The following is a 27,510-nucleotide window of genomic DNA, read 5'->3' on the forward strand; positions in this document are numbered from 1 at the left end:
CAGGACTCAGCTCTCTTTACATTTTCCCTACAGTTAATGCAGTAATTATTCTCTAATAGGCTATTAAGCTTGACGAAAGGGCTCAGTGAAAGTATAGATCTCTGTCATTTCACATTGATTTCCCTGCCTGGTCTCATAGATCTTATAATAATATTTCTACATTATGAAATTACAGCCTGTTCGTCTGTTATTAAAACATTATTTTAACCCTGTATTCAAGGGTTACATATATATATGATTATGAAAATATATAGATTTACTCATGGTTCAGCCCTATGTCATTATTGACCTATTGTGTGATTTATATAATTGTTTAATTATAGAATCTGAATAAATCAATATATTTTCATAATCAGTCAGATTTATTATTATTGTATTATTATTGCTGGGTAATTGCATGAGCCTAATTGCAAAATATACAACTTACTGCCAATATGTCAATTAATAATGGTTTATTTCCATTTTACATTGCAACCTTATTAAATGTACCAACAGTATGACTTAATGTTTGTATTATGGGATGTATCAGAAATGTTAGGCTATTTCAATCTTTTTACTCCCCCTGCTGGGGAATACATGTAACTGCATCATATCTTTTAATTTAATACATAAATAGGAAGAAATTATAACTTGTTTTTACATTTATTGCTATTTTTTTGTATAGTCAGTCAAACTTGCACACGTAAAAAACGTTACTTTAAAAAAATATATAAATGTATTGGTTCTTCTAAGAATCCCTTATAAACGGCTTTTAGCAGGTATTAATACTTACATTGTCAAAATGTTGTATGTTACTATTATTTATAAAGAACATTTTATTGCATGTTTCTGACTGGTGGAGGTGGAGCTATTCGTCCTGCTTTATATTTTAATTCAGAAGAATGAAGCAGGTACAAGTAGGTTATGATTAAAAGTAGGCTACTTTCATCACAGAAATTATGCTCACACTTTTGCTATTTTGTTATTTTTCTCCAGTTGTCGCGTGACTTGTTAAACGATGTGACCCTGTAGTCTTCTGCTAGCCTGCATGTCCTTTCAGAGAGCAACCTGACCTTCCACCGAAGCCTCGGTGAGATGCACCGCGCATGTGTGTGCATCATGTGATGTCACACGGTTACACATTGATTTAATGTTGGTGCAGCAGCATGCTCGTGTCAGAAGCTATTTGCATATGCATTTTTTTTTAATGATTTGGGTCTATATTCATTTCGAAGTGCCGGCGGTCTCAGCACCGGAGCCGTCCGAACCTGGCGGTGCTGCTGTTGCGTGAACAGACGATGCTGAGCGGCTGAAATCCTCCCTCTCTTTCTCTCTCTGTTTCTCTCTCTCTCTCTCTCTCTCTCTCTCTCTCTCTCCTCTTCTCTCCCTCCTCCTCCTCCTCCTCCTCGCTCCTCTCCTCTCTCCACACGCACAAAACGCTCTGTCATGGCGTCTTCCAACCATGTTACCCCCACCAACTGTAGCTGGTGGCCCATTTCAGCCATGGACGAAGACGACAAAACCACAGACGGGGAGGAGAGCGAGGAACCGACGGCAGAGCCCAAACCCTTCAACAAAGACAGGCTCGTTTTGTACCACTGGACGCAGTCTTTCACCTCCCAAAAGGTAAGGGGAGAGGAGGGAGAGCTGTGCATGACAATGGAGGTGGATCCACGTCCCGTTGCATGATGCTCCAGCTTGCAGCTCCTTGTGTGTACTTGTTATGATCCAGACATGTTTTCCTGTGCATGTGTATTCCTGCACACCCCTCCGGAATATGAGCGTGACCATGCAGCTGGGCAGATCTCCCGTTTGGGAAAAGCGCTGCAGCATGAGGGCTCATCTCCTCCACATAGCAGAATAAGTGATCGATATTATGTTTATTAACCCCTGCGTGAACCACCCCTCGTATATCTCATCAGCTCCAAAGACACGTTGAAGATGTGTCTCCTCGGAGCTGGTGAATGTGGCTACTACCCATAGGTGCTCTGACACATGACATCCTAAATAATTGATTCAAATGATGTGCAAAACAAACTAAAGGCCATCTCCCCCCTCTGCATCCCAACCATATGTGTTGTTATTTAAGGGCTTAGTTGGGTCTACCTTTGGTTAGTGTAGCAGACTTTCATATTACAGCGTGTGGTCTATTCAAAACAACGAAAGCATTATTATCCACAGGGCTTTAATTCACAAGCAGCATAGGATATATATATTAAATAGGAATGTCCACCTATTTTACATATACAATTCAGTAACGTAAAGTACCTCTACTATCATGGATAGTAGTAAAGCATCTACTGTGGCATGCATTATGCATACATTGAGTACACCACTTCGTCCAAACATGGCGTATTGAACTTTGACCTATTGCTCATATATCTGATGCCCAAAAATGTGTGGGTTCAGAAAAGCATGCACGCAAATACTGCAAAATGTGACCGGGTGCACAAGGATATCCTGGTATTTCTGTCATACTGCAGGACAGGTGACATACCAAATATTCTTCCTGGAATACAATGCATGTTTCTGATTGGATGTGGAGTTTGAGAGACATGATATTAACCAGAGAGAAAGGGTCTAATAGAGAGCCAAAGTCGCTGATGTCACTTCGAGCACTTCGAGATTTGTCTTGGCAGATGAGAAGCACTATATAAATTAAATATATTATTATATTATTATTTTGTATTTATATTTATTATATTATATTATACATTATACATTATATTTGGGGCTATTAATACTGGTATCGGGTTTATCGGGATGACGTCATAATTCCTAATACCGGGCCGATAATTATCGTGCATCCCTAATCCTTATATAACTCAAACTAAAATATATTCCCATGTCTGGTGTTCTCCTAAAAATGTCTAGCCACACCTGTCAAATTACGCGAGTTACGAGTTTTCTAAATAATCTTCCGCCTCGACAGGAAACGACTTGTCATTCAGGCTTGGTTTAGGCAGCGAAATAAATTGGTGAGGTTTAGGAACTTTAAATAACTACGGAAGTGACGTCACTCGGCCATGTGAGATATAACCGAGTTCTGGTTTCACACGGGACACATAGTGGTGTTTTTGGACCCGTGCATCAACCCGATCATCCACCATGATCTCCTCCAATTGCAGACCGTGTTGCTCTTTACACTTCCTGGTACCGTCACGAGAATACATATGGATTGATATTGTTGGATATGCACACATTACATTCCAGTGGAATAGCTTCAAACAGGATATGAGACCAGCCTGAGCAGAGAACAGACTTCCAAACAGTGAACTCAAACTGGGGTTGTAGGATTTAAAGATATCATACATGACATTTGAGGGTTTAGTGCCGAAGACCCGACATCGGGTCCCGTGTAATGTCTTCAAAAAGTCAATGCTTTTTCTCATTCAGCATTTTTATTTCATTATCATGTTCACAAGCGGGCACTTCTCCACTCCAGCAGTTGCTAATAGAAACTAAACATCTTTGTCATTTCACTTTGAGACTGTAGAAAAAATACAGCAACAACAAACACGGGTATACGTCACCGTAGTTTTGTAAACCAGTATCCATCAAATTCATTATCGCAATAGTTACATTTTGTATGCAGAAATACAGAGTATAGGTTCCGTCTCTTGCAAATGAGGATTTCTTGTTTGTCTTTTGCGCTTCAAACTAATATAAATAGGCTTTGTTCCCGTTTTGGACTTTGTCAAATAAAACAAACCGTTTAAAAAGGTCACTGTGGGCTCTGGGAAGTTGTCATTTCTCACACACTACATAGACTAAACTATTAATAGAGAAAATAATAAGCAGATAAATCAATAATACACAACACAACAAACTAGTTGTAGCCCTGGTGATCAGACACAGGTCAGCTGGATCATGTTTGATAAAGGTACCTTAACTTCAGGTGCTGCTCCGTGTTGGTAAGTGCCACACATGTCTGCTCGCGCTGTACTAAATACCTGCAGCACCCTTTGAAAGAAAGTGCACATTCACCGTTATGAAATGACAGTTGGTGCTGCATCTCTTGTTCATTGACCTCCATCTGTGCCTGATGTTGACACACACATCGATCATCGGTCCTGGATGGATATCCTCGTGGATTCATCTTCCTATTATACACACATGCATCTCCAAACATCTGGAGTACCTATGTTGCAAATGTATTATCTTTTCAATTTACACACGGCATCTATTGCACGTCTGTCCGTCCTGGGAGAGGGATCCCTCCTCTGCTGCTCTCCCTGAGGTTTCTCCCATGTTCCCTTTAAACTGGGTTTTCTTTGGAAGTGTTTCCTTGTACGATGTGAGGGTCTAAGGACAGAGGGTCTAAGGACAGAGGGTCTAAGGACAGAGGGTGTCGTGTTGTCATACTGATATTCTGTACACACTGTGAAGACCACTGAGACAAGTGTAACATGTGTGATATTGGGCTATATAAATAAACATTGATTGATTGATAAATCCCTCTCTTATGATTTATTCATGAGCTGAAGAGATTAGTGCGTAATGGCTTAGTTTGTTAATCTGCTTTTGGTAAATGATAACTTGTTGTTTATCAAAAACAACAAGCCTTTTCTGCGTACAGCTTTTCAAGTTGCTTGTTTGAACTGTGTCCAACGTGTCTTCTGGGTTTGGACTTATCAGACAAAACGAGCACTTTCACGACCCGCCCTCGGCTTTAAGGAAAACATTCAATCGCAACCACTTTCTACATTTTATTGACCAAAGGACGCATTCATTCGATTCAGCTCGTTACAACGACAAAGTGATCAGTAGCACTTGGATTGGTTAAATAATCTTGCCACCATCACCACACATGTTCAGTCTCGTGTTAGTACGTCACTTAAAGTCTCCATTGCTGGCTGACAGCCGCTGAAGGGTGGGTTGCTGTTTGTGGAGGTGGTCACGCAGCAGAGGGAAACAGTAAAGTCTTGACCTTCAAAGTCTGATTCTCTGTATTAAAACAATGGTGTGTGACATGTGTTGCTCTGCAAGCTGGTGCGTGCTTTAAATGGCTTTTTCTGGATTGCTTTTATGAGATTAAGAGGTCATGGCTGTCCACTCAACCAGAGTACAACTGAATATTTTGGGCCTTAAAGTAATGCTTGCAACGCCATTGGTCTAAGTAACTCTGCAGCACCTGGAACGATTTAAAAAACATTATATTAAGTCAATCTTGTGCGACTTTTCCTTTCTCTAAAAATACAGCTTTAAGAGAATATTTATATGATGCTGATTTTCAGGTTCATATTTGTATTTTATGCTCACATGCTTTAATGTTCAAAAAGCTTATCGTGTACAATTGGTTGGAGCGCTCGCCAATACATGTGGGGGTGTGACTAGTGGACTTTGAGATGTTAGCCTTTGCAGACTGCAGAAAACCCCAAAGAAGGGCTCCTTTAAAGTAAAGACCACGAGACTGACTGAATGGCATTGACTTCTACAACAACCCTGTAAGGACAATATCAGACTTACAGAGGGATTACTTACACATCTGTGTTTGCCTCAGCAAGTCGCAGAGGGAAACTGGGCCGTTGAAGTTCTCCTGCACGACACTTTCTTCCTCCTCCTCGGTGTTTCTAACGCTTCACCACAAACTGCCCCTGCCTCTGTGCTCCTGTGGTCTGAAGTGCGCCAGGCTGTATTTGCATCCACCTCACGCGAGTGATGTATTGTGATCACACCGGACAAAGATAGAGACCGTGGAGAAACATCACATCCAGCTTCACAGATCAATAGAGGAACAGAAACCCTGAAAGCCTGCAGGTTCGACCTCACACACACCTTCTGTGAGGCTGGAACACACTTTGCCACAGCTTTGTGTCCGTGTAAAGGGCGGTTTGTCACGACGCTAGCAATTATCTGGTCAGCCATTTAAAAAAGACTTTAGCCAGCGATGGCCTGTCGGAAAAGTAGCAACACGACAGTGCCAAAACACTTTGGTGCATGTGCAAGTTCTGCATTCAAATGGGACTTAAGCAAAGTCAAAATGTATCAGGAACAAAATATAGTTAAAGTACAAAAAGGAAAAGTCAACAATAATATTATTAGAGAACAATTATTAATGCATTCATTAATTTCATATTGCAGCTCGAAAAGGTGGAGATACTGTATGTGATTTTTAAAATGAATGTACTGATTTTATTTGATCAAGCTGAAGAAATCAACATTTAGCACAAGGACACAACATTAATCACACATACATTAAAACCAGTAAAAAACATAAACATGTAGGAGAGGCATCAAGTGAAGAGAAATGAAAATACTCAAGTGAAGTACAAGTATCTTACAAACTGCATTTCAGTAGAGTACGACTACTTTCCACCACTCTGAGACGTAGTATTACCATGCAGAGCTTGCGTGTCTGTATATTGTTCGGTAAGAGGAGTTTCTTTTGGCCTCGGGCGGCTGAGCTACTTGGCATCACTACTCAAGCGTGACTAATAATAATCTATTACATAACAAATCAGCAGTGTGGGAGACCTCGGCAGTGTTAGTCTGGGACCTGAAGATAAAGCGTCACGCTGCAGGAAGTCGTTTCCTACTTTGCTCCTGCTTTGTGTTCCTGCTGTAATCACTGTGCTTGTGTTACTAAATCATTCAGTATTATTTCATTACACCGTGTGTGTGGTCATGTTCTGCAACGGTCCCATTCGGTTGTCTTCCTAAGTGGCCGAACGTATCGCTTTACAGCTCGAGTGTCATCTCCTTTCATTAATCCTATCCCCGCTGATAGCTCTCCGTAGACCTTGACTTACCCTTCCTCCCACCGGGGAACGCATCCTGGATGTTTCTGCTCAAAATGTTTCCACTCTAATGGTTCTCATTATTCCCCCAGACCGCAGACTGAGAAGCCTAACGTTTACTCTGTTCAACACAGACTTCTCTACGTTGTGAGCGAACAGCTGAGTGGCCCTGCTTTGGTATTGCTGCAATAACTCTTCTCAAACAACAGAACATATATATTAGTTGTGCAATGTTTTTGATTGAGATGAAATGGATCATCAGGCTTTTGGTGTTTGCGTTTCACCATCTGGATTGTGTTTTCAAAGTGTCAAAATGTCAGCCGCGAGATGTCTGTAAAAAGACGTGGTGTGTTTCGAGCGCAGACTAACTTTCTTTACACCGGTTTTTCAGTTTGACACCTTGAAAAAAACACACACTACAAACAGCTTTGAAAGAGGCCCTATTTTACGTTGACCCTTTTCTGTGGTGTAGCTTTTTTGTCTCAAGAGGGAGTTTCTCTCCCACACACTCCAACAGTGACATCACTATGTAACACTCGCGCATCTATTGGCTACAACACATTATACGTGATGCTGAGGGGCGGGACAGAGCCGGCCAGCTAACCAATCAGAGCAGACTGGGCTCTGGTTTCAGACAGAGGGTGAAAGGAGGTGCTGCAGCACACTGGAAATGAGCAGAATAGGTCCCCTTTAATGCCTCTTGTCTCCTACTCATCATGTGTGTGTGTGTGTGTGTGTGTGTGTGTGTGTGTGTGTGTGTGTGTGTGTGTGTGTGTGTGTGTGTGTGTGTGTGTGTGTGTGTGTGTGTGTGTGTGTGTGTGTGTGTGATTGCAGGTGCGTCTTGTGATCAATGAGAAGGGTCTGGTCTGCGAGGAGAGGGATGTGAGTTTGCCGCTGCAGGAGCACAAGGAGCCGTGGTTCATGAGGCTGAACCTCGGGGAGGAGGTGCCCGTCTTCCTCCACGGCGAAACCATCATCAGTGACTACAACCAGATTATAGACTATCTGGAGAAGACCTTTGTGGGAGGTACGGTGCCGTCACACTGTGGTTGATCCGTCTCGTGGTGCTGTTGCTCTTTCGTGTGTTAACTTCACGATTTGATTTTAAATGAACGACGAGAACAAGTAAAGGCAGGTCTGACACACTTTCGATTTCTATACTTGCTGAAGTTGTGTACCTTGGGCTTTAGTAAAAGCAATACTCTGCACGGAAAGAGTAAGAAGGCTATGTCTTTATTTTTCTTATAAGCATAACAAGAACACAGCGTAAGGAATGGATCAAAGTGTGTGTTTCTGCTCTAATGGCGCATTTCCACTGCAGCGGGTAGCCCCGTCTAAGCGTCCTTAATCGTCCTCAAGCGGCCAGGCCACTTTTTGGTGGCCTTTCCATATAGCGTAGCACCGGCTAGCGGGTTCTTTTTCCCTCTTTTCCGGCCCCATAAAATCGTGGTTCTATCAGGCCAGGGCTGAACTAGTGACGGCAACACTCTCGACTGCTGATTGGTCAGAGAGAATCGTCAGAAGATCGCGCGCGAGATCATCCCTAGCGTCGCATATATATCTAGAAGCAAGCTTGCAGCATTTTGTAAACGGAGGAGCTACAAAAATGGCAACGTCACAGAAAAGCACTCCGCGGTCGACCGAGGAGGTGACGACGTTCCTACATCTCATTGGGGACGATAAAATCCAGCGGGAGCGCGACGGAACAACAAAGCCGATCGCCCGCCTACACTGCGCTGCTACCCCAGGTCCTAAACTGTAATGGAAATGCGCCACGGCCTCGGCCGGCCAGCGAGGCAGCCCGAGGCCTGAGCGAGGACGCTTAGGGACGCTTAAACGGGGCTACCCCGCTGCAGTGGAAATGTGCCATAACATGAGCTGTTATCATTATGTCTGAAACACTGTCTTTCTACCTGCAGTAGAAACTGAATGTTCTTCCATGGCCAATTAGCATATCATTAGTAGACGTTTAAGTCGGCAAACAAACTAAAATGAACTATTATGAACTGTATAGCTAACAGGGTTATATAAGAATGAAAATGATGGCCTTACCTTGTCAAACTTACTGATCCTTTCACTGCACTGTAAAACAAGATCTATCTTCGACTGCACATAGATCATAGCTGCAGCTTTAGCTTAAAGGTGGGGTAGGTACGTTTGAGAAACCGGCTCGAGATGCACGTGTTGTTATATTCCATGGAATGCTCTTCACATCCCGATAGCAATGAATATCTGAAGTGCTTTGACAAAAAATACAAAAACCTCGTCTGTGGAAGCCGTGGCGCTGTAAAAAGCACGACCAATCATCTGAGCCAGCTAAAGTAACTGGATGGCCTACCTGCCTGTCAGCCTTCCATCGGGGCACAAACTTACCTCGTGCCCTCATTGGTCATGTGCGCGTCCGTGTGTTGGAGGAGGGGCTCTGTGAGGAAGTGGCAGATTTTTTCCGGCTGTGTATTTTCAAATTCTAGCGCACTCGAGCTGGTTTCTCCAAAATGACCTACCCCACCTTTAAGTGTTTTAGCATTGTGTGTGTGTGAAGCTATGAAATGCTTTTGTAGGATTTACAGAATTCTTCTAGTCAGCTTCAAACATCAAAAGTCAGACAGAGACTGTTTCAGCTCATCATCAGACCGGAAAATAAAAAATCTCTGCTTTATCTGCTTCTGTCTGACATTCAGAACCCACTGTATCCATGACCAAGAACATCGAGGCACGAGCAGGACAGTGTTGCCTCGCCTGCCTCTAACAAGCCATGGTTTTAGTGGGGCATTTGTAAAATTAACGTACCATGGATTAATTGTCCACACACCAAGTGACACAAATGTGATTATCGGGGCAGTTATCTGGTTAGTCTGTTGCATACAGAGAAAGATTAGGCAGCATCGAGCCAGATTGTGGAGCCGGAGTAACAAAGACAATTGGAGGCCATTAATGCGAGGCCATCTGTCGTCTTTGTGCAGTGTGTGTCAGTGTGTGCGTCAGTGTGTGTGTCAGTGTGTACTATGCCGTGAGACTCGGTGTGTTGTTGAAACAGTGTCTTTCCAGCAATTCCACCGAGATGAAATCCTCTGCTTTGATTGGATGACATTGTAGAGAAACTGAGAGACGGATACACACAGGAGAGACCATTTAATAATCAGCAATTAATACAAAAACATGAAATAAATAAAGATGTGTCAGTATGTGAGTTGTGCATCAGAGAAAGGATGCATACTCTGTGGGTATAGCTTCATCAGTGGAGACGTTATGTAACTGTCCTCCAAGCCTCACACCAGTAGCAGCCTGAGGGAAGTCGGATTAGTGGAGGTCTCCTTCTCTTCGTTAGTGGTCACTCGTTCGGAGCAGCGATGCTCGACGGCTCAGAAGATCTGGTTCACTGATTCGTCTGCAATGAAAGGCTCCGAGGCAGAAACTGACCCCGGTGTTTGATGTCTTGTTTTCATTCAGACACAGTCATAGCTCTTTGATAGTGGGCAGCATGCAGGTAATTGCATTCATTTCTTTTGGAACACGCTTGATGAAAGTCGTGCTCCAATACGGTGATTTCGTTTTTTTGATCTGTTGAATCCACCAAATGTTTTAAAACCGGATAAGTCGTGTTGTCCCTCTGCGTGTGTGTCCCTAATGAACGCTGGCACCATGGCCTGAAGCTGGCCTGGAGAGTGCAGATGTCTCAGAAAACAGACTCTATTATCGGCACAGCTCACTGCCAACTCAAACTACTTCACAGAGCTGTTAAGACGCGACAGAGGGCCCTCGCTGTGTGAACGTGTCTCTTACTCTCTGTAATGTGCAGACAGTTTGAACACTAAGTTGCTCTTTACATGGCTCTTAGTTGCTGATGTGATATTTATACCTTCGTGCTGCAGCAGACCCCCCCCCCCAGAGGGCGAGGACCTGCATGCTGCCCCGGTCAGCATGCAGGTCCTGATTACTCAGCTTCTGGAGCCCCGCCAGGTGCAGCTCCACCCCTCGGAGCTCGTCTCTCGACAGGAGAATGCTCAAGCAGCCAGCTGACTGCCTGCGGGTTGCCGCACCTGAGATACGCTGGCTGTGACCCTGCAGAGATAGGAAGCTCCCTCTGCTCCGCTCACCTGATTCATCCTGGTGACGATGTGACAGCGGCAGGTCATTACGTTGAACAGCAGCGATAACACGAGTGATAACACAAGAATTAGGACAGTAAAACACAAGGAGTGGTTTTAGCTTTTTCTGCCCTGAGGCTTAAAGTCTACGTCTTCTCGCCCGGCCTAATTATGGCTTTCTCACTCGAACTTCGCCCATCTTTAAATTGGGCCTTCATTTTGCTCTTTACGACCGTGTAAGGTTAAATGACTCCAAATCAGACTAGGGGTAAATGTTGGGGCTACACACCTCCAAAGTTTCTTGATTTAAGTTTGAAAGATTCAAAGGCTTTATTGTTATGCACAATATCCACAGACTAGTTGTCGGCAATGGAAACAACAATATTTCTAAGAAATACAAAAAAACAACCTTAAAGGTCCCGTGGCATGGCCATTTCCACTGATCATAATTCCAGTGTTGAGGTCGACTAGAATAGATTTATATTGTGCAATTTTCCAAACTCACATGTTTCTAACAGCATCTCTGTAAAGTATGTGTATTCACTCTCTGTCCTAAACGGCTTGTTGGAGCTCCTGCCCCCCCCTCCCTGTGAGCCCACTGTGCTCTGATTGGTCGGGACGTTGCGAGGCTCGTTGCTGCGAGGAGCGGACAGGCTTCCGTGTCGGCGATACAGCGAGAACAAGCGAAACTCATCCTGGGCACACAAACACTCACAGCCGAAGTGAAAACAACAAGTGTGGCTTGATATTGAGTAAGACATTTTTTTATAACGCTGTGAGAATGGGTCTGCTGAGAGCATTTCTCCACGATCCCAACGTAGTAGCCCGAAAAACGTTTACCCATTGAAACAGTCGTGGTAGATACCGTGTTTGTTTTAAACATCATAAATACACAAACAACAATGAATACTTACAGGTTGTGTACCCGAATCTCCCGCTGGTCCAAACAAAGTAGGAACAGCATCGTTCTTCAGTGCCCTACGCTGTACATATCCGGCATGAAACGCTGAAAGGTTTGGGAAGCTTTGTTTCGTGAAAGGCTGGCAGAGGGTGCGGCCTCTGGGTGTTCACACGTCAGAGTACCCAGGAAGTAAACAATGGACCATGAGAAATCTCCAACGAGGCGTTCTGGGGAGGTGTTAGAGTTGTACTCGCTACAGGGTGTACTTTGAGGGGTTTTGACTCTGCAGACCGTTCACATGCAGAAAAACCTTCATAACACAAGGGGACCGGTAACAACGGGAAAAGCATGACATGGGCCCTTTAAGATAGTACAAGTGACGCATAGGTAAAATGTAAATGTCAATTGTATCTTACAATAAGGACACTTCCTGCGACAGTGGGTGCTTCCAGGTGCATTTCCCCATCATGACGCATTCAGACTAACAAGGTTAGAACAATACCAATACAGCAGAGAGACAGATACTTAGTCCGAGTGGTAAGTAGGCTAAGTGGTTCATTTCAAACTGTTCCGTAACCTGAGCCACAGCAGGTATATAGAAAGGACCATGTCAATAGTTTAGCTTAATTGAATTAACCTGCTGCCTCGTGTTATTGAACATACGGTGTTTTTCTTCACCTGGATTGTGCTTGCATTTCATCTCAGTGTTTTTAGTTTAGATCTGTTTTACTTATCTCTTCTCAGCTTGTTATTCTCCAGGAGAAGTTCCTCCAGACATCTTTAGTTTCTTTAAATGTCAAGCTTTGTGAAAAGGGACATCTGTTACCAGGTGACCGTGCTGTGATGTTAGAGCACGCTGAAAACAGTTGCTTAGAAACCTCAGGCGTTCAGAAACGTTTATGAAAATTGTACAGGTCATCTGAAATAAGACGTTATGGTTTCTCTTCACACCTTAATCATGATTGTCAGTGCTTGTGTTTGCCTTAGAAGAGCCATGATAAGGTTCTGAATATTTCTGTCTGATTTTTTTGTCTCGCTGCAGAGACGGTGGCTCAGCTGGTTCCTGATGCAGACTCGCCTCTCCACGAGCGGGTGCAGCACTACCGTCAGCTGCTGGACGAACTGCCCATGGACGCTTACACACACGGCTGCATCCTCCATCCAGAGCTCACCACCGACTCTATGATCCCAAAGTACGCCACCGCAGAAATACGTAGTAAGTGAAGCCAGCTCACCGTATTGTTTACACTTCTGTGTTATTTACAAGAAGAGCGTATGTGATGTTATGCTTGCATAAAAACGTGGGTCACACAAATAAAAATCAACATAAAAACTGAGAAATAAAGTTTTAAATCCAATGTAATGGAGCAGGGCGGTGGTGGCGAAGTCGATAGGGACTTGGCTTGGTAACTGGAAGGTCACCAGTTCAGGTCCCGGCAAGACCAAGTGCTACCGAGGTGTCCCTGAGCAAGGCACCATTCCCTACACTGCAAAATGGCTGCCCACTGCTCCTAACACTAGGATGGGTCAAATGCAGAGAAACCATTTCCCCACGGGGATTATAAAGTATATCAAAAAAAAAAAAAGATATTGTAATGAAATGGATAAAACCAATTCCAGTGATATAAGAACAAATTAAATAATGAGACAATTTAAGTAAAACCAGGGTCAGCTTGCCAAGAACAATTACATTTATTTCAGCCGACACTTCATCCAAAAGTAACTGAACATAAGTGCAATCAACCAGAATAAAACAAATTCAGAACAACAAGCATCCTGCGAGTATATTAGCTTAAAAGTGCTAATGCTGTGCTACCTAAATTATTTATTTATTCAGTTTTCATTTCCTTGGACTTCCGAACAAACTCGGATATTCTCTATTGTAGTCTCAAACACTTTCGTTTTTAAAAGATTAGACAAGTTTAATAATTAATTTATGAGCTACAAAGACGCAAGATGATGGTGCAAGGACCCTTGGACGGAGCCATGCCTTCTGGTTTCCCCTGTGTTCAGCCTTTGAGCTAGGCTAACCAACTGCTGGCTATAGCTTCATCTTATCAGAATAAATGCTTACATCTATAAGTACTAGATAACTCTCAAACCTTATCTGTATTGTGGATGAGGTCCTTGCCCTTATTTATTTCCCTGTATTCATTGTAATTTGTATCTGTGTCGTCTTCTGACGATGGCTTGAAGATGAAGAGCCTTGTGGCACTGACTGCTTAAACTATACCTGATTCTTTAAGTTGGGAATACAACCGTTAAAAGACCTTTTCTCGATCACCAAAGCTTCTAAATCTCAAAGCTTCGTCAGCTTTTAATAAAAAACAAACCCAACAGCCTAACAGGGACTGGACTCTCATCAGGCAGGAACTGTTCGACTGCTTTACTCGTGAGGGTTACTCCATCCAAAAAACTTTATTCTTAAAAAGATCCACTATGTAAAACTAGTGATTGCCTGACCTCTCAGTGGAGAACAGACTGGACAACGATAGAAGCTGAATCCCGTCAGGTGTATCGGCCTGTAACGGCTCACAGTGTTCACGGACTCGTGCTGTGCAGCGATGCAGAGGGACGGGTTGTGACAGTGTGTCCTTCTGCCTGTTCACACATCTTTAATATTCGGAGCACATGCATGTGTTTCTACAGGAGTGTGTTGTGTCTTAGTATTCTTGTTTTCCTGTACATAGATTACACATTTCCACCATAGATTGCTGCCTAAATGTTCCTTAGAAAGCAGGAAATGCCAGAAAACACTGGTAGGAAATAAATATCTCATCGTATACATGATAGCGAAAATGTAAGAGAACACTTCCTGATGACTGCATGTACAAATAGTGAGGATGATCTCTAAGTGTTCTGCTGTGTCGACTTTAAGTATCATTGTTGTCAAAATCATGTATCAAGAGACTCTGTGGTGTGTGTGTGTGTGTGTGTGTGTGTGTGTGTGTGTGTGTGTGTGTGTGTGTGTGTGTGTGTGTGTGTGTGTGTGTGTGTGTGTGTGTGTGTGTGTGTGTGCATGTGCGTGCTCAGGACACTTGACTAACGCTGCGACGGAGTTAATGAAGTTGGACCACGAGGAGCCACAGCTGACAGAACCGTACCTCTCCAAGCAGAAGAAGCTCATGGTGAGTTTCATGTGTTCAGCGATGCCATTTCCCGAACTTTAATTTGATGCTTTTCCTCTTTATTGATGCAACACCCAGGAGACTGAATTCCATAATTATTAACTAACCATTTCATAACCTTTTAAAGGTGTCTATACTTCAACTGGGAAATAGCATTGTCACCATTTTAGGGAAGTTAGTTCTTAATCTACACCAGGGGTGTCAAACTCAAGGCCCGGGGGCCACATCCGGCCCACGACTTCATTTTATGTGGCCCCGCAAGAGCTTGCAAAGAATGTAATACGTTTATTATATCAGGTTGCCCATAAACTACATGTCCCACAATGCATCTCGTTTTGTGACATGCGCACTGAATAGACTTGCAATTATTTGCTTTCAGACGTAGTTAATTACCAAGTCATTATCCTATCCGATAATAATCCAATTCAGAGGCAATAATGTAATATTATATAACACATTATTTTATATATTATATATATGTATATTTTATATAGTTACAACTGGCCCTTTGAGTGCAACCATAATGCTGATGTGGCCTGCGATGACATTGAGTTTGACACCCCTGATCTACACAAACAAATATCCTTTTAAAACCCCCTAACATATTGAAGTCCATTCATTAACTGAAAAACATCTTAATTTAAAAATATATTTCTTCTTAGGTTAATAAAATAAATACTACCTGTATTGTTATTAAACTGAATAAAAAAAACATAATATTTATTTACTTATTTACCCCATACCAAGACTTGAACAATATAGTCCAACAGAAATCTAATGAAGGAGGTATTGCCTTCTGTCGCTGAAGGACATTTGATCATAAACAGCCATCAGTCTTTTCCTTTCATGACGCCACGGAAGAGCTGAACATGGAAATGTCTGTAACGCTGCACCTTTGACCGAAATGCAGCTCATATTCCCTGGAGAAAATAATGCAGGCGAGCTGAAGTTGTTTAGAACAGCTGTTTCCCCCGTGTTACATAAATGTGAGGGTTTGAATCGATGTAGCAGAGATCAGTGTTTCATAACAAATGTTTTTTTTAGCCACACAAGAGATGCAGCGACAGGAATAGCAGTTTGTTGATATATCTTAAAGGGGCCCTATTCTGGTTCATATTCGTATGTAGTGCCTCCACTGTGACGTGTCTCCATGCTTTAATGTTCAAAAGCTCTTTATTATTCTCATACTGCCTGTGCTGCAGCACCTCTTTTCGCCCTCTGTCTGAAACCAGAGCTCTGATTGGTTAGTTGGGAGGCTCTGTTGTGATTGGTCAAACGCTTAGAGATGTCCCGCCCCTTAGCCTATCACGTACAATGTGTTGGAGAGCTAGCCAATAGAAGTGCAAGTGTAAGACAGTGATGTAAACAGTATTCAAAAGAGTCCAATCAAGGCGTTTGAGGAAGGGGGGGAGGGGGGGGGGGGGGGGGGGGGGGAGAGAAACTTTGTGATTTTAGCCTTTGCAGACCATTTACATGCACATAAACCTATAACACACTGCAGGAATGGAAAACCCCCAAAAGCAGCAGAGATCCACTTAAGAAAATTCTTTGATTCAATACTGGGACTCAACCGACTGAACGTTGTCAAATACTTTAGTTAATAATAAGAAATCTTGGTACCACTTTACAATAAGAACAAGGACAGCCATAGGAAAGGCTTAAGGAAGAGAGATATAGGAAACCTCTGGATTTGGATGATCTTTGCCCTGCGTACGATCCGCTCACTAGTGCCTCAGCGGCTGTATTGTTTGAAGTTAATCCTCTGTTTTAGTTCTATATGATTTTGGCCGCTACGCTACCCTTAGACAGGGTTTACGAATAGTTTGTAATTCATTTATTAATTAGGTTGTGAACTTTATAAATCATTAATAAGCTTTTATAAGACATGAGATAAACAGGGCGACTGTGACCGGTTGCTTGCCAAATAGTGAGCCCACATGTATCTGTACTGCTAAGCCTTATATTGGCTACTTAGCTTACTTCGTCTCCTTCATCAGCCAGCATCCTTGGTGTCTGTTGTTCACCGAGTTGATTCTTGCTAAGTAGCCAATATAAGGCTTAGTCATCTTGCCAAATAGTGAGCCTGTGTTGATGTGTTGAGGAGGCGTGTGGCGCAGTGGGGTAGTGCGTCGGTGATCGGATCAGAGGGATCCACTTCACCCCAAATGGCTCCTGTGGAGATCGCCCACAGTATTGAGTGTGTAAGTCGCTTTGGATAAAAGCGTCTAACAAGTGACATGTAATGTAATGTTTAATAATAATAATAATATATTTTATTTATAAGCGCACTTTTCATTTGCGTAAACAAAACTCAAAGTGCTACAAAATTAAAAATTAAAAAGGGTGAAACAAAACAACAATAGAAAAACAATTAAAACAACATAATAAAAGCTGTGACATTCATGCCCGCATGGCATAATGTGGGGGATTTAAAAATCTAGTTAAAAATCTAGTTAAAGGCTATTCTAAAAAGATGCGTTTTTAGGCCTTTCTTTAAAGCCTCCATAGTCTGTGGTGTCCTCAGCTGGCTTGGGAGGGCATTCCACAGTCTCGGAGCAGCGGAGCAGAAGGCTCGGTCTCCCATGGTTTTCAGTTTTGTCCTTGGTTAGTTTGAAAACTATGTTAGAACTGGTTTATAAATGGTTCTTAATGATTAGTAAAGTGTTTACAACCTAATTCATAACCTAATTATGAATCCTTTATAAGGGTAGTCTTATTGTAAAGTGGTTCCCAAATCTTCAACAACACCCAACAGTAGAATATAAATTAAATGATAATGCTGAATACAGACTGTTTTTTTTCTCGAAGTTTTCATTTTGACGAGTTGTTTACTTTTACTTTTTTTCCCACCGTCATTGTTGCTTTACCTTCTCGGCGCAATGCAGCTGAAGACATGTGGAACATGTGCAGAAAGGGCTAGCATGGGAAAACACAGTGGGACTGGAACATGTATAAATAAGGAAGGATATTAGTTCTTTGTTCTTTTTCTTCTGCATATTTAATTGTTTTTTAATGATTGTCAGGCAACAATCTTGGACCACGATAATGTGAACTCCCTGAAAAAAATTCTGGGGGAGTTAGCCATGGTTCTAGATCAAGTGGAGGCTGAGCTGGAGAAAGGAAAACTAGAGTATCAAGGTATGTCCCATTCATCTTCTCAATGTCACCAAACACTTACCAGATCTTTCAAATATGGTTTCTTTAAAGGTCACCGATTATGCAAAATCCACTTCTTCATGTCTCTTCTACATCAACATGTGTCCCCTCTTCTTCATGTCTCTTCTACATCAACATGTGTCCCCTCTTCTTCATGTCTCTTCTACATCAACATGTGTCCCCTCTTCTCCATGTCTCTTCTACATCAACATGTGTCCCCTCTTCTCCATGTCTCTTCTACATCAACATGTGTCCCCTCTGCTTCATGTCTCTTCTACATCAACATGTGTCCCCTCTTCTTCATGTCTCTTCTACATCAATATGTGTCCCCTCTTCTTCATGTCTCTTCTACATCAACATGTGTCCCCTCTTCTCCATGTCTCTTCTACATCAACATGTGTCCCCTCTTCTCCATGTCTCTTCTACATCAACATGTGTCCCCTCTTCTTCATGTCTCTTCTACATCAACATGTGTCCCCTCTTCTTCATGTCTCTTCTACATCAACATGTGTCCCCTCTGTGGAAAGAGACTCTGAAAGTTTCAGGAACAAAGATTCTCTCTCTTTTTGTCCTGATCCATTTCTATAAAACCCTGTCTGAAAATTAGCTGATCAGATTTTGACCACTTTATGATGTCATAACGATTTTTTGGCTTGTGTAACCATTAGCCAATCAGCAACCACGGGTAAGGTAACCCCCCCCCCACCTTATCGCCTGAATCTCCTCCCAGTTCTTTAAACCAAATCTCTCTCAGAGGGGCGTGGGGAGGGGCTCCTTATTTTCATCTAAAGCAACAGACAGAGAATCAGCACTTTGGAAACAGGGCTGAAACAGAGGGGATTATGGGTAATGCTGCAATGATCTGTCTGGTGTTTGGAGCCAAACACTTCAGAGACATGTTTTGTATATATCTGACACCTGTAATATATTGATGAATGACAGCATAATAGGGGACCTTTAAAGAGTCTCTCATTCTCTTGTAGGTCAAACGTGTGAGTTGTGGCTATGTGGACCTGACTTTACACTAGCTGACGTCTGGCTCGGAGCCTTGTTGCACAGGCTCAAGTTCTTGGGACTTTCTAAGAAATATTGGGAGGACGGCAGCCGACCCAACCTGCAGTCCTTTTTTGTGCGTGTGCAAAAACGCTACGCTTTCCGCAAGGTCTTGGGCGACATCCACACGACCCTGCTGTCGGCGGTCCTACCCAACGCCTTCCGGATGGTAAAAAAGAAGCCGCCGTCATTCTTCGGCGCCTCTTTTCTCATGGGCTCGCTGGGAGGCATGGGCTACTTTGCCTACTGGTATTTAAAAAAGAAATACATGTAGTGAATGCCTTCTTGTTGTGTTAAATGTCTGTGTATTTGTGTGATGTTTCAACTTTCTGTAATGTTTTATGACTGCAGGAAACATATTGAATCTATATAGAGAACACTATTACTTACCTGGGTGAACAAAGAATATTAAAACATTCCATAATAAGAAATTCTTGACAGCACATTTTCTGGTAATCAAGGCCTTCTTCGAGTTTGATTTCTGGGCAACTTGCGGCCGGCAAGTCCTTGTTTGACTTTAGTTGGAGTCTTCTCATACTTAAAAACGTATCAAGAAACCCAGACAAAATGTTAAACACAGAAACACCAACTGACCTTCGCATGCCACTAGTAATTTATCATACCTGCTCTTCACTTCTCCATCAGCCTGAGGTTTAGCCAGGAAAACCGCAGGAAAATGTCACATGACAAACTTTCAGATAAGTGCTTTGCTGCCAGAAACTGCCAGAAGAAGAAAGGAGGCGCATTTTTAGGGAGTAGTTTGACATTTTTGGTATTTACTTTCTTCTCGAGGCTTCGATGTTGAGACTGACAACACTCTCATGTCTGTTTGTTGAATATGAAGTAAAAGCCAGTTTAGCTTAGCTTAGCATAAAGACTGGAACGAACAGCCGCTACCAGTTTGCCCCAAATGTTTAAATGATGCTCAAAGCCAGTTAGCAAAGTCTGGTTAGCTTAGCATAACCACTGGAACAAGAAGTAACAGCCACAGTCAGTTTACCCCAACAGTTCAATGTTGCTAACAGCTAGTTAGCGAAGCCAGTTTAGCATAAACACTGGAACAAGAAGTAACAGCCACAGTCAGTTTACCCCAACAGTTCAATGTTGCTAACAGCTAGTTAGCGAAGCCAGTTTAGCATAAACACTGGAACAAGAAGTAACAGCCACAGTCAGTTTACCCCAACAGTTCAATGTTGCTAACAGCTAGTTAGCGAAGTCTGGTTAGCTTAGCATAAACACTGGAACAAGAAGTAACAGCCACAGTCAGTTTACCCCAACAGTTCAATGTTGCTAACAGCTAGTTAGCGAAGCCAGTTTAGCATAAACACTGGAACAAGAAGTAACAGCCACAGTCAGTTTACCCCAACAGTTCAATGTTGCTAAAAGCTAGTTAGCGAAGCCAGTTTAGCATAAACACTGGAACAAGAGCCAGTCAGCCCAGTTTAACATTTCAATGATGCTCACAGCCCTGTTTTCAGTCTTCAAGCAAAGCTAGCACGCTTCTGCTGCATCATATTTAACACAGACATAAGAATCTTCTCATCTAACTCTTGGCAAGAATGTCATTGAAGTGCATTTCCCTAAAGGTCAAACTATTCCTTTAACTGTAAACACTACACACAATAAAACACAGACACACACTCAGTCAGTGTATTTAGTGCACCACAGATCTCTCACACACACACACACACACACACACACACACACACACACACACACACACACACACACACACACACACACACACACACACACACACACACACACACACTGGTTCACTGTCACTCTGTTTGAGCAGGGGTTCAGAAGTTACACAGATGTGTGGGTGTTTGAAAAGTTACACTTTGGCTGAACTGGTAGTCAAATTGTAAATTCTGCGTCTCTGGCACAATGGTGTCGCATTAGGTTTAGGATGTGTATTTAATTGCATGGGTGACTTTCATATTGTGTAAGCGTTTCGTGATGGGTGGACACTGCCCCGGAGGCAGAATTTATGATCACTACCGAACATCTAAACCACGGATTATTAAATGTTCTCCTGCTAGTTGTAACCTTTGAATCACCTGCACTGTTCGGTGTGTTGGAGACGGTCCCTCAGCAATACTGAGCAAAGAGAGAAATCACTGGATTGAACTGCTGTTTGTCGCTGACTCCTCCTGACAGATGCAAGATTGTTTTTACAGATAGATATTTTTAATTATACATTGTCTTGTTTATTTTACCGCACTGAATATGTAATGAGCTCAAAGGTTAAATAAGGGGAACAGGGGAGGAAAAGCTGACTCGTCTGAGTATGACAAGGACAACGAAAAAGCCTTGCCAGCTGTCTTCTTGTTTGTTGATGCAGTTCTCTAACTCTGTTCACCCTTACTTGGAGCCTCTCTGCTTTCCTCATAGTCAGACCTCCAGGGTTTAACATGTCACAATGCTGCTCCTGAACCCAGTACTCTTTAGGTTTAACTCGTGATGTGAGTTGTAAGCTGCTTTTGGTTTTATCGCTGGTTTATACAGGAATTATTTGCAGTTACTACACACAGTAAAGCGTTTATTTCTGTACATACAAAGCCTTGGATAATGAAGGTCATAATGTTTCAGTTAGGATGCTCCCTGTTTTCTCCTGCTCGACACTCGTCTCTGCAAGGGGTGACTAGCAGCAGAAAACAAACCAAAGAAGATCAATGCTCCTTTAATAGCGGCGCCTCGTGCTGCGTCACTGCTGATGATAAATCTAAATATATAGAAGAATTAAGAGGTGGGGAAGCTGTTGTGTTCAGTTTCATGTTTGGAGGGTGCAGTATAGCCATATAGAATACACTGTCTGGAAAGAAGATGTTTGAGATGTGCTTTGAAGGAAACGGGGATGTTATTTGGTTTTAAACTGTTCTTGCATGAGCAGCAGTGATGTAAATGGAATAAAAGAGGAGATATAGAAAAATATATATATCAGACATTGTCAAATTGTGAAGTAAGCAAGAGGAAAGTAAAATGTAAAATACCATTTCCTGTTTAAGCTTAATTGTTATTCATGTTGATGCTCAAACACTCACTCATTTCGTTAATCAACACGCAGCAGATGGCGTCAACAAATGTCAAAACCAGCCAATCATTGAGCGCCTTTGAAATCCTGCAAACACCTTTTTTGACTTCACTGCCACCTGAGGGGCGGGATCTTTGAACACACAAAGAGTTCAAGTGGAGAAATCCTAGTTGTGATTTGTGGCCGTTATATTTCACAATAGTATTTTTTTATTTTTTATATTTATATATATGCATTTATTTATGGTGCTTTTTATGATGTCTGTTCATAAGCCTTAATTTATTCAGTTGCCATCAATGACAAATAAATAATGAAAATGGAATACACACAAATCCTGGTTTTTATTTCATCTCAAAACACACCGTGCTGCTGCACTGCAGAGCGCTGTGGATTCAACACGGCGCACATCGTGGTCTTTTACTTTCTAAAAAATACTGCTAAGTTTCCCTAAATCATCCTAACAGGAAAGGGCTGGCGCTATCTTTGATATCCTCCTTGTTGTCAACAACTCATGAAAAGACCAAAACAAGACTAAACATCTTGTAACACTTTATATTTCCTTAGCATTTGGGGTTTTGTTATTAGACCATAAATCTTTAAAAAGAAATACAAACCTTCAGTTTTTGAGATAACAGTAATTCCCTGGCAGCGTGATACTGTAGCGAGTTAATAATGCATGTCATGGGTACTATTTTCAGACCTAGTTTAATACAGATTTGGTAATATAGCGAGTATCCATGGCAACAGGATAATGTATGTGGGACTAGAAAGTTTGTTTGACTTATATGGAGCTCAATGGCACAAAGAAGTAAGATATATCAGCTTCTGGCAATACTTGCTAGAGGGTATTTTGGTCTTTCCGTGCTGTTGTCGACAAAAGATATGACGACGACGCCAACACTAGTTCGTCCATCAACAGAAAATGTATCTGCAACTCTTTTGATAATTACTTTTCAAGCTGAAAAGCCAAACTATCTCTGGTTCCAGGTTTAAAACGGTGAGGATTTAATTGTTGTTCTTTGTCCTATGTGATTTTAAAATGGTATATCTTAAGGTTTTACATTACTTCCTGGACTAAACACAACATTCGAGGATGTGAGGAAAATGGTGAGGGATAACATTTGAAATACTTAGATATTTCCTGCCTCAACCTTCAAAGCACACTAGTAATCATTTGCCTACAACTGTAGTCTATGTAAGACGACAAATTAAAAACATTTCTTTATATTCTATTCAAGCTCTACATTCTCCGAGCAAAACATATTGTTGACACACATTGATGTTGACTCCAAACAAAACAGTATTTAGCAGCTTGTTTGAGTCGGTAGATAATTTAGGCACACTGCAGTTACAGTTTCTGATCTAATTTGTTCTGAAGGTAGTTCTAGTAAACACAATGTATATGTTCTTTACATTAAATACATTTGCTATACAACTGGAGATGTAAACATTGTCAAGTGTTCCCACTCGGACATTGAACTGCAAATACTCATCCACGAGTAAAACATAAGGCAACACACTGGGGGACAAGCGCTGGTGAAGCAGCAGTGCAGCGTCTTGCTCTTATCTCAAATTACCACGAGTCATTTTGGGAACAGCAGCTGCCAAACTCCATCCTGTACGAAACGACCTTTCTGTGTGAGGAGGGAATAACTTAAAAATAGCTTTAAATGGAATGGCCGGCTTGGACCTGGAGACAGATAACATTAACTGTAGTGTGTTGTTTGGAGGACGGCTGCAATATTAGATGTTGCACGGGAAAATACGACAGCGGCGTATTAGGCGTGCTGTTTCCGTTCTTTAGGGTGGCGCTGAGGGGGGAGGCCTGGGGAGAAAGGCTTCAGATACCAAACACGATATGTCAGATACCATGCGATCAGGCCACATATGGTGCCCAGCAACTTGTGGGACGGGTCATGGAAGTAAACAGACGTGCAGGCGAACATCCACACCCAGACGATGACGATCAGATTCAAAGCCACGTACAGCAGGTTGAGGACCACCCTGGGGAGAGCGGAGAGCTTGGCGGTCCTCAGGGAGGCCATGGGCGCCGTTTCCTCCACGATGAAGAGAGCGGAGTAGGCCAGGATGAAGGAGTGTCCCGATATGTCGTAGCCGTCCCAGAGGAAGCCGGCCCGCCTGCAGCTGGCTTTGGACACGAACTCCTTGTTGACGACATCCAACGCGTCGGTTTCGTAACACGAACCGGTGGCGTCCTCGATGTAGAAGAAGGTCTCGGTGAAGGCGTACCACACGGCTGTTGCCACGGCGAGAGACAGCAGCCGGCGGCAGAGGAAGGAGACGCTCCGGCTGAAGGAGGAGTTGGAGAGGAGGAGGAAGGGAGTCAGCAGGAGCAGCGTCCATCCCCACGACACTTTGACAAAATACCTGCAAGAGGAAAAGGGCACATCAGTTCAATTGCAGTAATAGAAGCTAACAGCTATTAGCATTTCATGTGAGTATCGTAGGGGTTTTGAGTTATTCATACTGTACTGTTAGATGATCTCACTCTTAAACCCCCAAATGTAAATACTGTACATATTTATAATTTCTCCTTCTACATTTAGTTTTTGCTATTTTCTCCCACGAATACATATTATAGAAATATGATATATTTTAACTTTTCTTAGTTTCTCATTATTTTACTGTGCATATGAATTTAAAAAAGCTCTTTTGGAGATAGACATAGATCTAAGACTTAACATACATAATACTTACAATACTCTTTGTGCCTTGAGGGACAAATTAAGTATTTTAACTAAATGTTTTATTCATCTCTCCATTTGAACCCCAAAAGTATTAAAGGAAATAATTAACTAATGATTATTTCACAATCTCCACCGTGTAGAGCAGGGGTCGGCAACCCGCGGCTCCCTTTAAGCCCTCTGCTCTGGCTCCCTTGAGCTTAGACATAAATAAGAAGGAAATTAAATAAAGATATTTGTAGGACTATTCAAATGTTGTTGCACGGTTGAAAATGTTTCGTGTCTTGTATTTTGAGGTGATACTGTGACACATAAATAAAAAACAAAACAGTTTTAATTAGGTCAACTCAAATATGCGTCACATCCTGCTCCGGTCCCGCGCGAGCGCCTTTTCTTGCAGGCGAATAACCTGACCCCGGCTCGATGAGCGAACGATGGATAAATCAAAGAAAAGAAAAGTACCGGAGGAACACAGGGGTTTAATTCTGCGTGGACAGAGTTATCTGCTTTCACAGCAAACGATGCTGGCTTAAAATTCAAATGTGCAGAGGACTCCCCAAGGGCTGTGTGGATCTATTTTAAAGTAGGCCTGTATTTTTTTTAATTCTCCTTATAAGAGTTCTTTGTTTATTATTAGAAGTTAACAGTTTTATAATGTAATAAATAATAAGTGCAAAAAAACTGTAGTTGTTTTCTATGATGTAACAATAAATACAACTTTATAAGCTATCAAATATGTTTTGCGGCTTCAGACAAAACAAATTGTTGGAAAAGGGGGCAAAATGGCTCTTTTGGTCAAAAAGGCGTAGAGGCACAACAATGCCCTTGACTTGGCTTTACTGAAGAATGTGCCTTCTTTATATTAATCTCTGGAACTGTTCAACTTTGCCCAATAAAGGGAGCCATTCATCAGCACAGTGTTAGTCACTAATCCACAGTTTACCCTTTGACTCACATCACTGCAGCGTTGCTTCATTTCTAACACAACTAGATCACTGAGCTTTCTCCACTTTTCAATTCAAGATGCAAGGCTTTTTTTGAAGAACTTAAGTCCCAGGCTCCTTCATGAATATGTATATATGACATACAACAAATTAAACCAATACAAATAGTCAAAGAAATAACAGAAGAGAAATAAAAGAGTGCAAGAGAATGTTGTAAGATGTGCAAGTAAATACAAAGAAATAATAACAATAATAATAAATTGGATTTATATAGCGCTTTTATAGTACCCAAATAGAAAAGGTGCAAGCAAAGTCTATATACTCTGAAATGGAATATGATAGATAGATAAATAAATTGCAAGATGCAAACAGATGAATGTTTACGGGGCACTTAACAGAGCTCAGGTGTTTACAAGTCTTAGGCCAGTGACATGTCTCAGTCTGGTGCAGGTTAGTAAAACCACATTTTGATCAGTTTTACCAAATATTAAAACAATATAGTACCAATATTATAATGAATAAAAAGGCAGTCAAAACTAGTTGTGTATTTAACTAATATTTAATCGGAAATATCAAACTGTATTGTACTGTTACTGTACTTTATGTAAGGGATAATGTGCAGCCAGGCGGTCATTATGGGTAAAAGAACCCCAGGCAGGCGGATCAGGATCCCGACGCGAAGCCAAACTGTATACAGTTCAATCGAACGGACTTCTTTGTGTAGATGTGAGCATCCTTAACAACGGTTAATAGGTGCTTGACAGCGGTCTGTCTGTTCTGGATTAACAACGTGTCACGTGCTCTGAATTGACCAATCAGAATAGAGTATTCAACTATAAACCATGTAATAATGTTATATGTCGACCCGTTATGTTAACTGTTTTTGTATAAAACATATATGATGTGCATATATGTTACCTTGAATAAATACAAATAATAATAATAATAATAATAATAATAATACAATACATTAAAATGTAAAAAAGCATAAAAAACACAAAGAGATGGACTGACTCCAAAACCAATTCTGAACAGTTTAACCAAACATGTAAATAATATAGTATCACTATTATTAACATTATTAATTAAGAAAAAAAAACTAATTGTGTATTTAAAAAAGAATGTAATCTGAAATATGAAACTGTATTCGTCTAATGTTTACATTTATTTATTTAATATAATTGTATATTGTTTCCCCCTTTTGTATACAACATATATGATCTGCATATCTGTTCTTGAATAAATAAATAAAATAAAGCAAAAAACACAGTTCTGCCAGCTAACCCTCAGCTAGCATAACAACAGCTCCACTCACACATTCAGGGCGTTTCTGGTGCTGCTGAAGTATGTCTGCGGGACGAGCTCCAGCTCCTTCAGAACCGAGCCCACCACCGAGATGAGTAAAAAGATCCAGTGGAAGTTCTGTCTGATGGACGGGATCCTCCAGAGAGTCACCAAGTTGTCCACAATGACATCCACCGCCGCCATGTTGACTCCACTGACAAGAGGAGACACTCTGACGTCACTGCACTTCAACCAATCAGCTGTTCCGGTCGGGCGTTCTTCTTCTTCTCTTAGTTTTTGTATGCGCAGATGAATTCTGGTGCATAGCGCCGCCTGCTGTTCATAAAAGGGTATCACACCACTTATTTACGTGTCTATTTTATTTTATTTTAGATTAATAAATAAATAGATAAGGAAAAAGTACTCAGATAATCTACTTGAGGAAAAGTAGCAGTACCTTGGTCTAAACATTATGGTAAAATCCCACTTTTCCTC

The 27,510-nt window shown here is 41.8% G+C and overlaps 3 protein-coding genes across 3 annotated transcripts in view; 1 reads left to right on the plus strand and 2 right to left on the minus strand.

Moving 5' to 3' along the window:
• The window catches only part of ada (adenosine deaminase), a 333,413-nt gene that overhangs the window by 205,438 nt on the left and 100,465 nt on the right, over nucleotides 1–27,510 (minus strand). The gene's annotated exons all lie outside the window — the stretch shown is intronic.
• On the plus strand, nucleotides 1,147–22,685 carry gdap1l1 (ganglioside induced differentiation associated protein 1-like 1). The gene is made up of 6 exons (XM_034087105.1): nucleotides 1,147–1,605; nucleotides 7,554–7,746; nucleotides 12,751–12,924; nucleotides 14,742–14,836; nucleotides 17,860–17,974; nucleotides 18,976–22,685. The coding sequence occupies exons 1-6, from the start codon at nucleotides 1,426–1,428 to the stop codon at nucleotides 19,317–19,319; spliced, it is 1,101 nt and encodes a 366-aa protein (XP_033942996.1). The 5' UTR covers nucleotides 1,147–1,425; the 3' UTR covers nucleotides 19,320–22,685.
• On the minus strand, nucleotides 22,405–27,368 carry fitm2 (fat storage inducing transmembrane protein 2). Its single transcript, XM_034087106.1, has 2 exons — nucleotides 27,047–27,368; nucleotides 22,405–24,470 (listed from the first exon to the last, which is right to left on the minus strand). Exons 1-2 carry the CDS (start codon nucleotides 27,217–27,219, stop codon nucleotides 23,861–23,863), a joined length of 783 nt encoding a protein of 260 aa, XP_033942997.1. The 5' UTR covers nucleotides 27,220–27,368; the 3' UTR covers nucleotides 22,405–23,860.

The sequence above is a fragment of the Pseudochaenichthys georgianus genome, chromosome 7 (assembly GCF_902827115.2).
Source record: "Pseudochaenichthys georgianus chromosome 7, fPseGeo1.2, whole genome shotgun sequence".
Taxonomy (NCBI): domain Eukaryota; kingdom Metazoa; phylum Chordata; class Actinopteri; order Perciformes; family Channichthyidae; genus Pseudochaenichthys; species Pseudochaenichthys georgianus.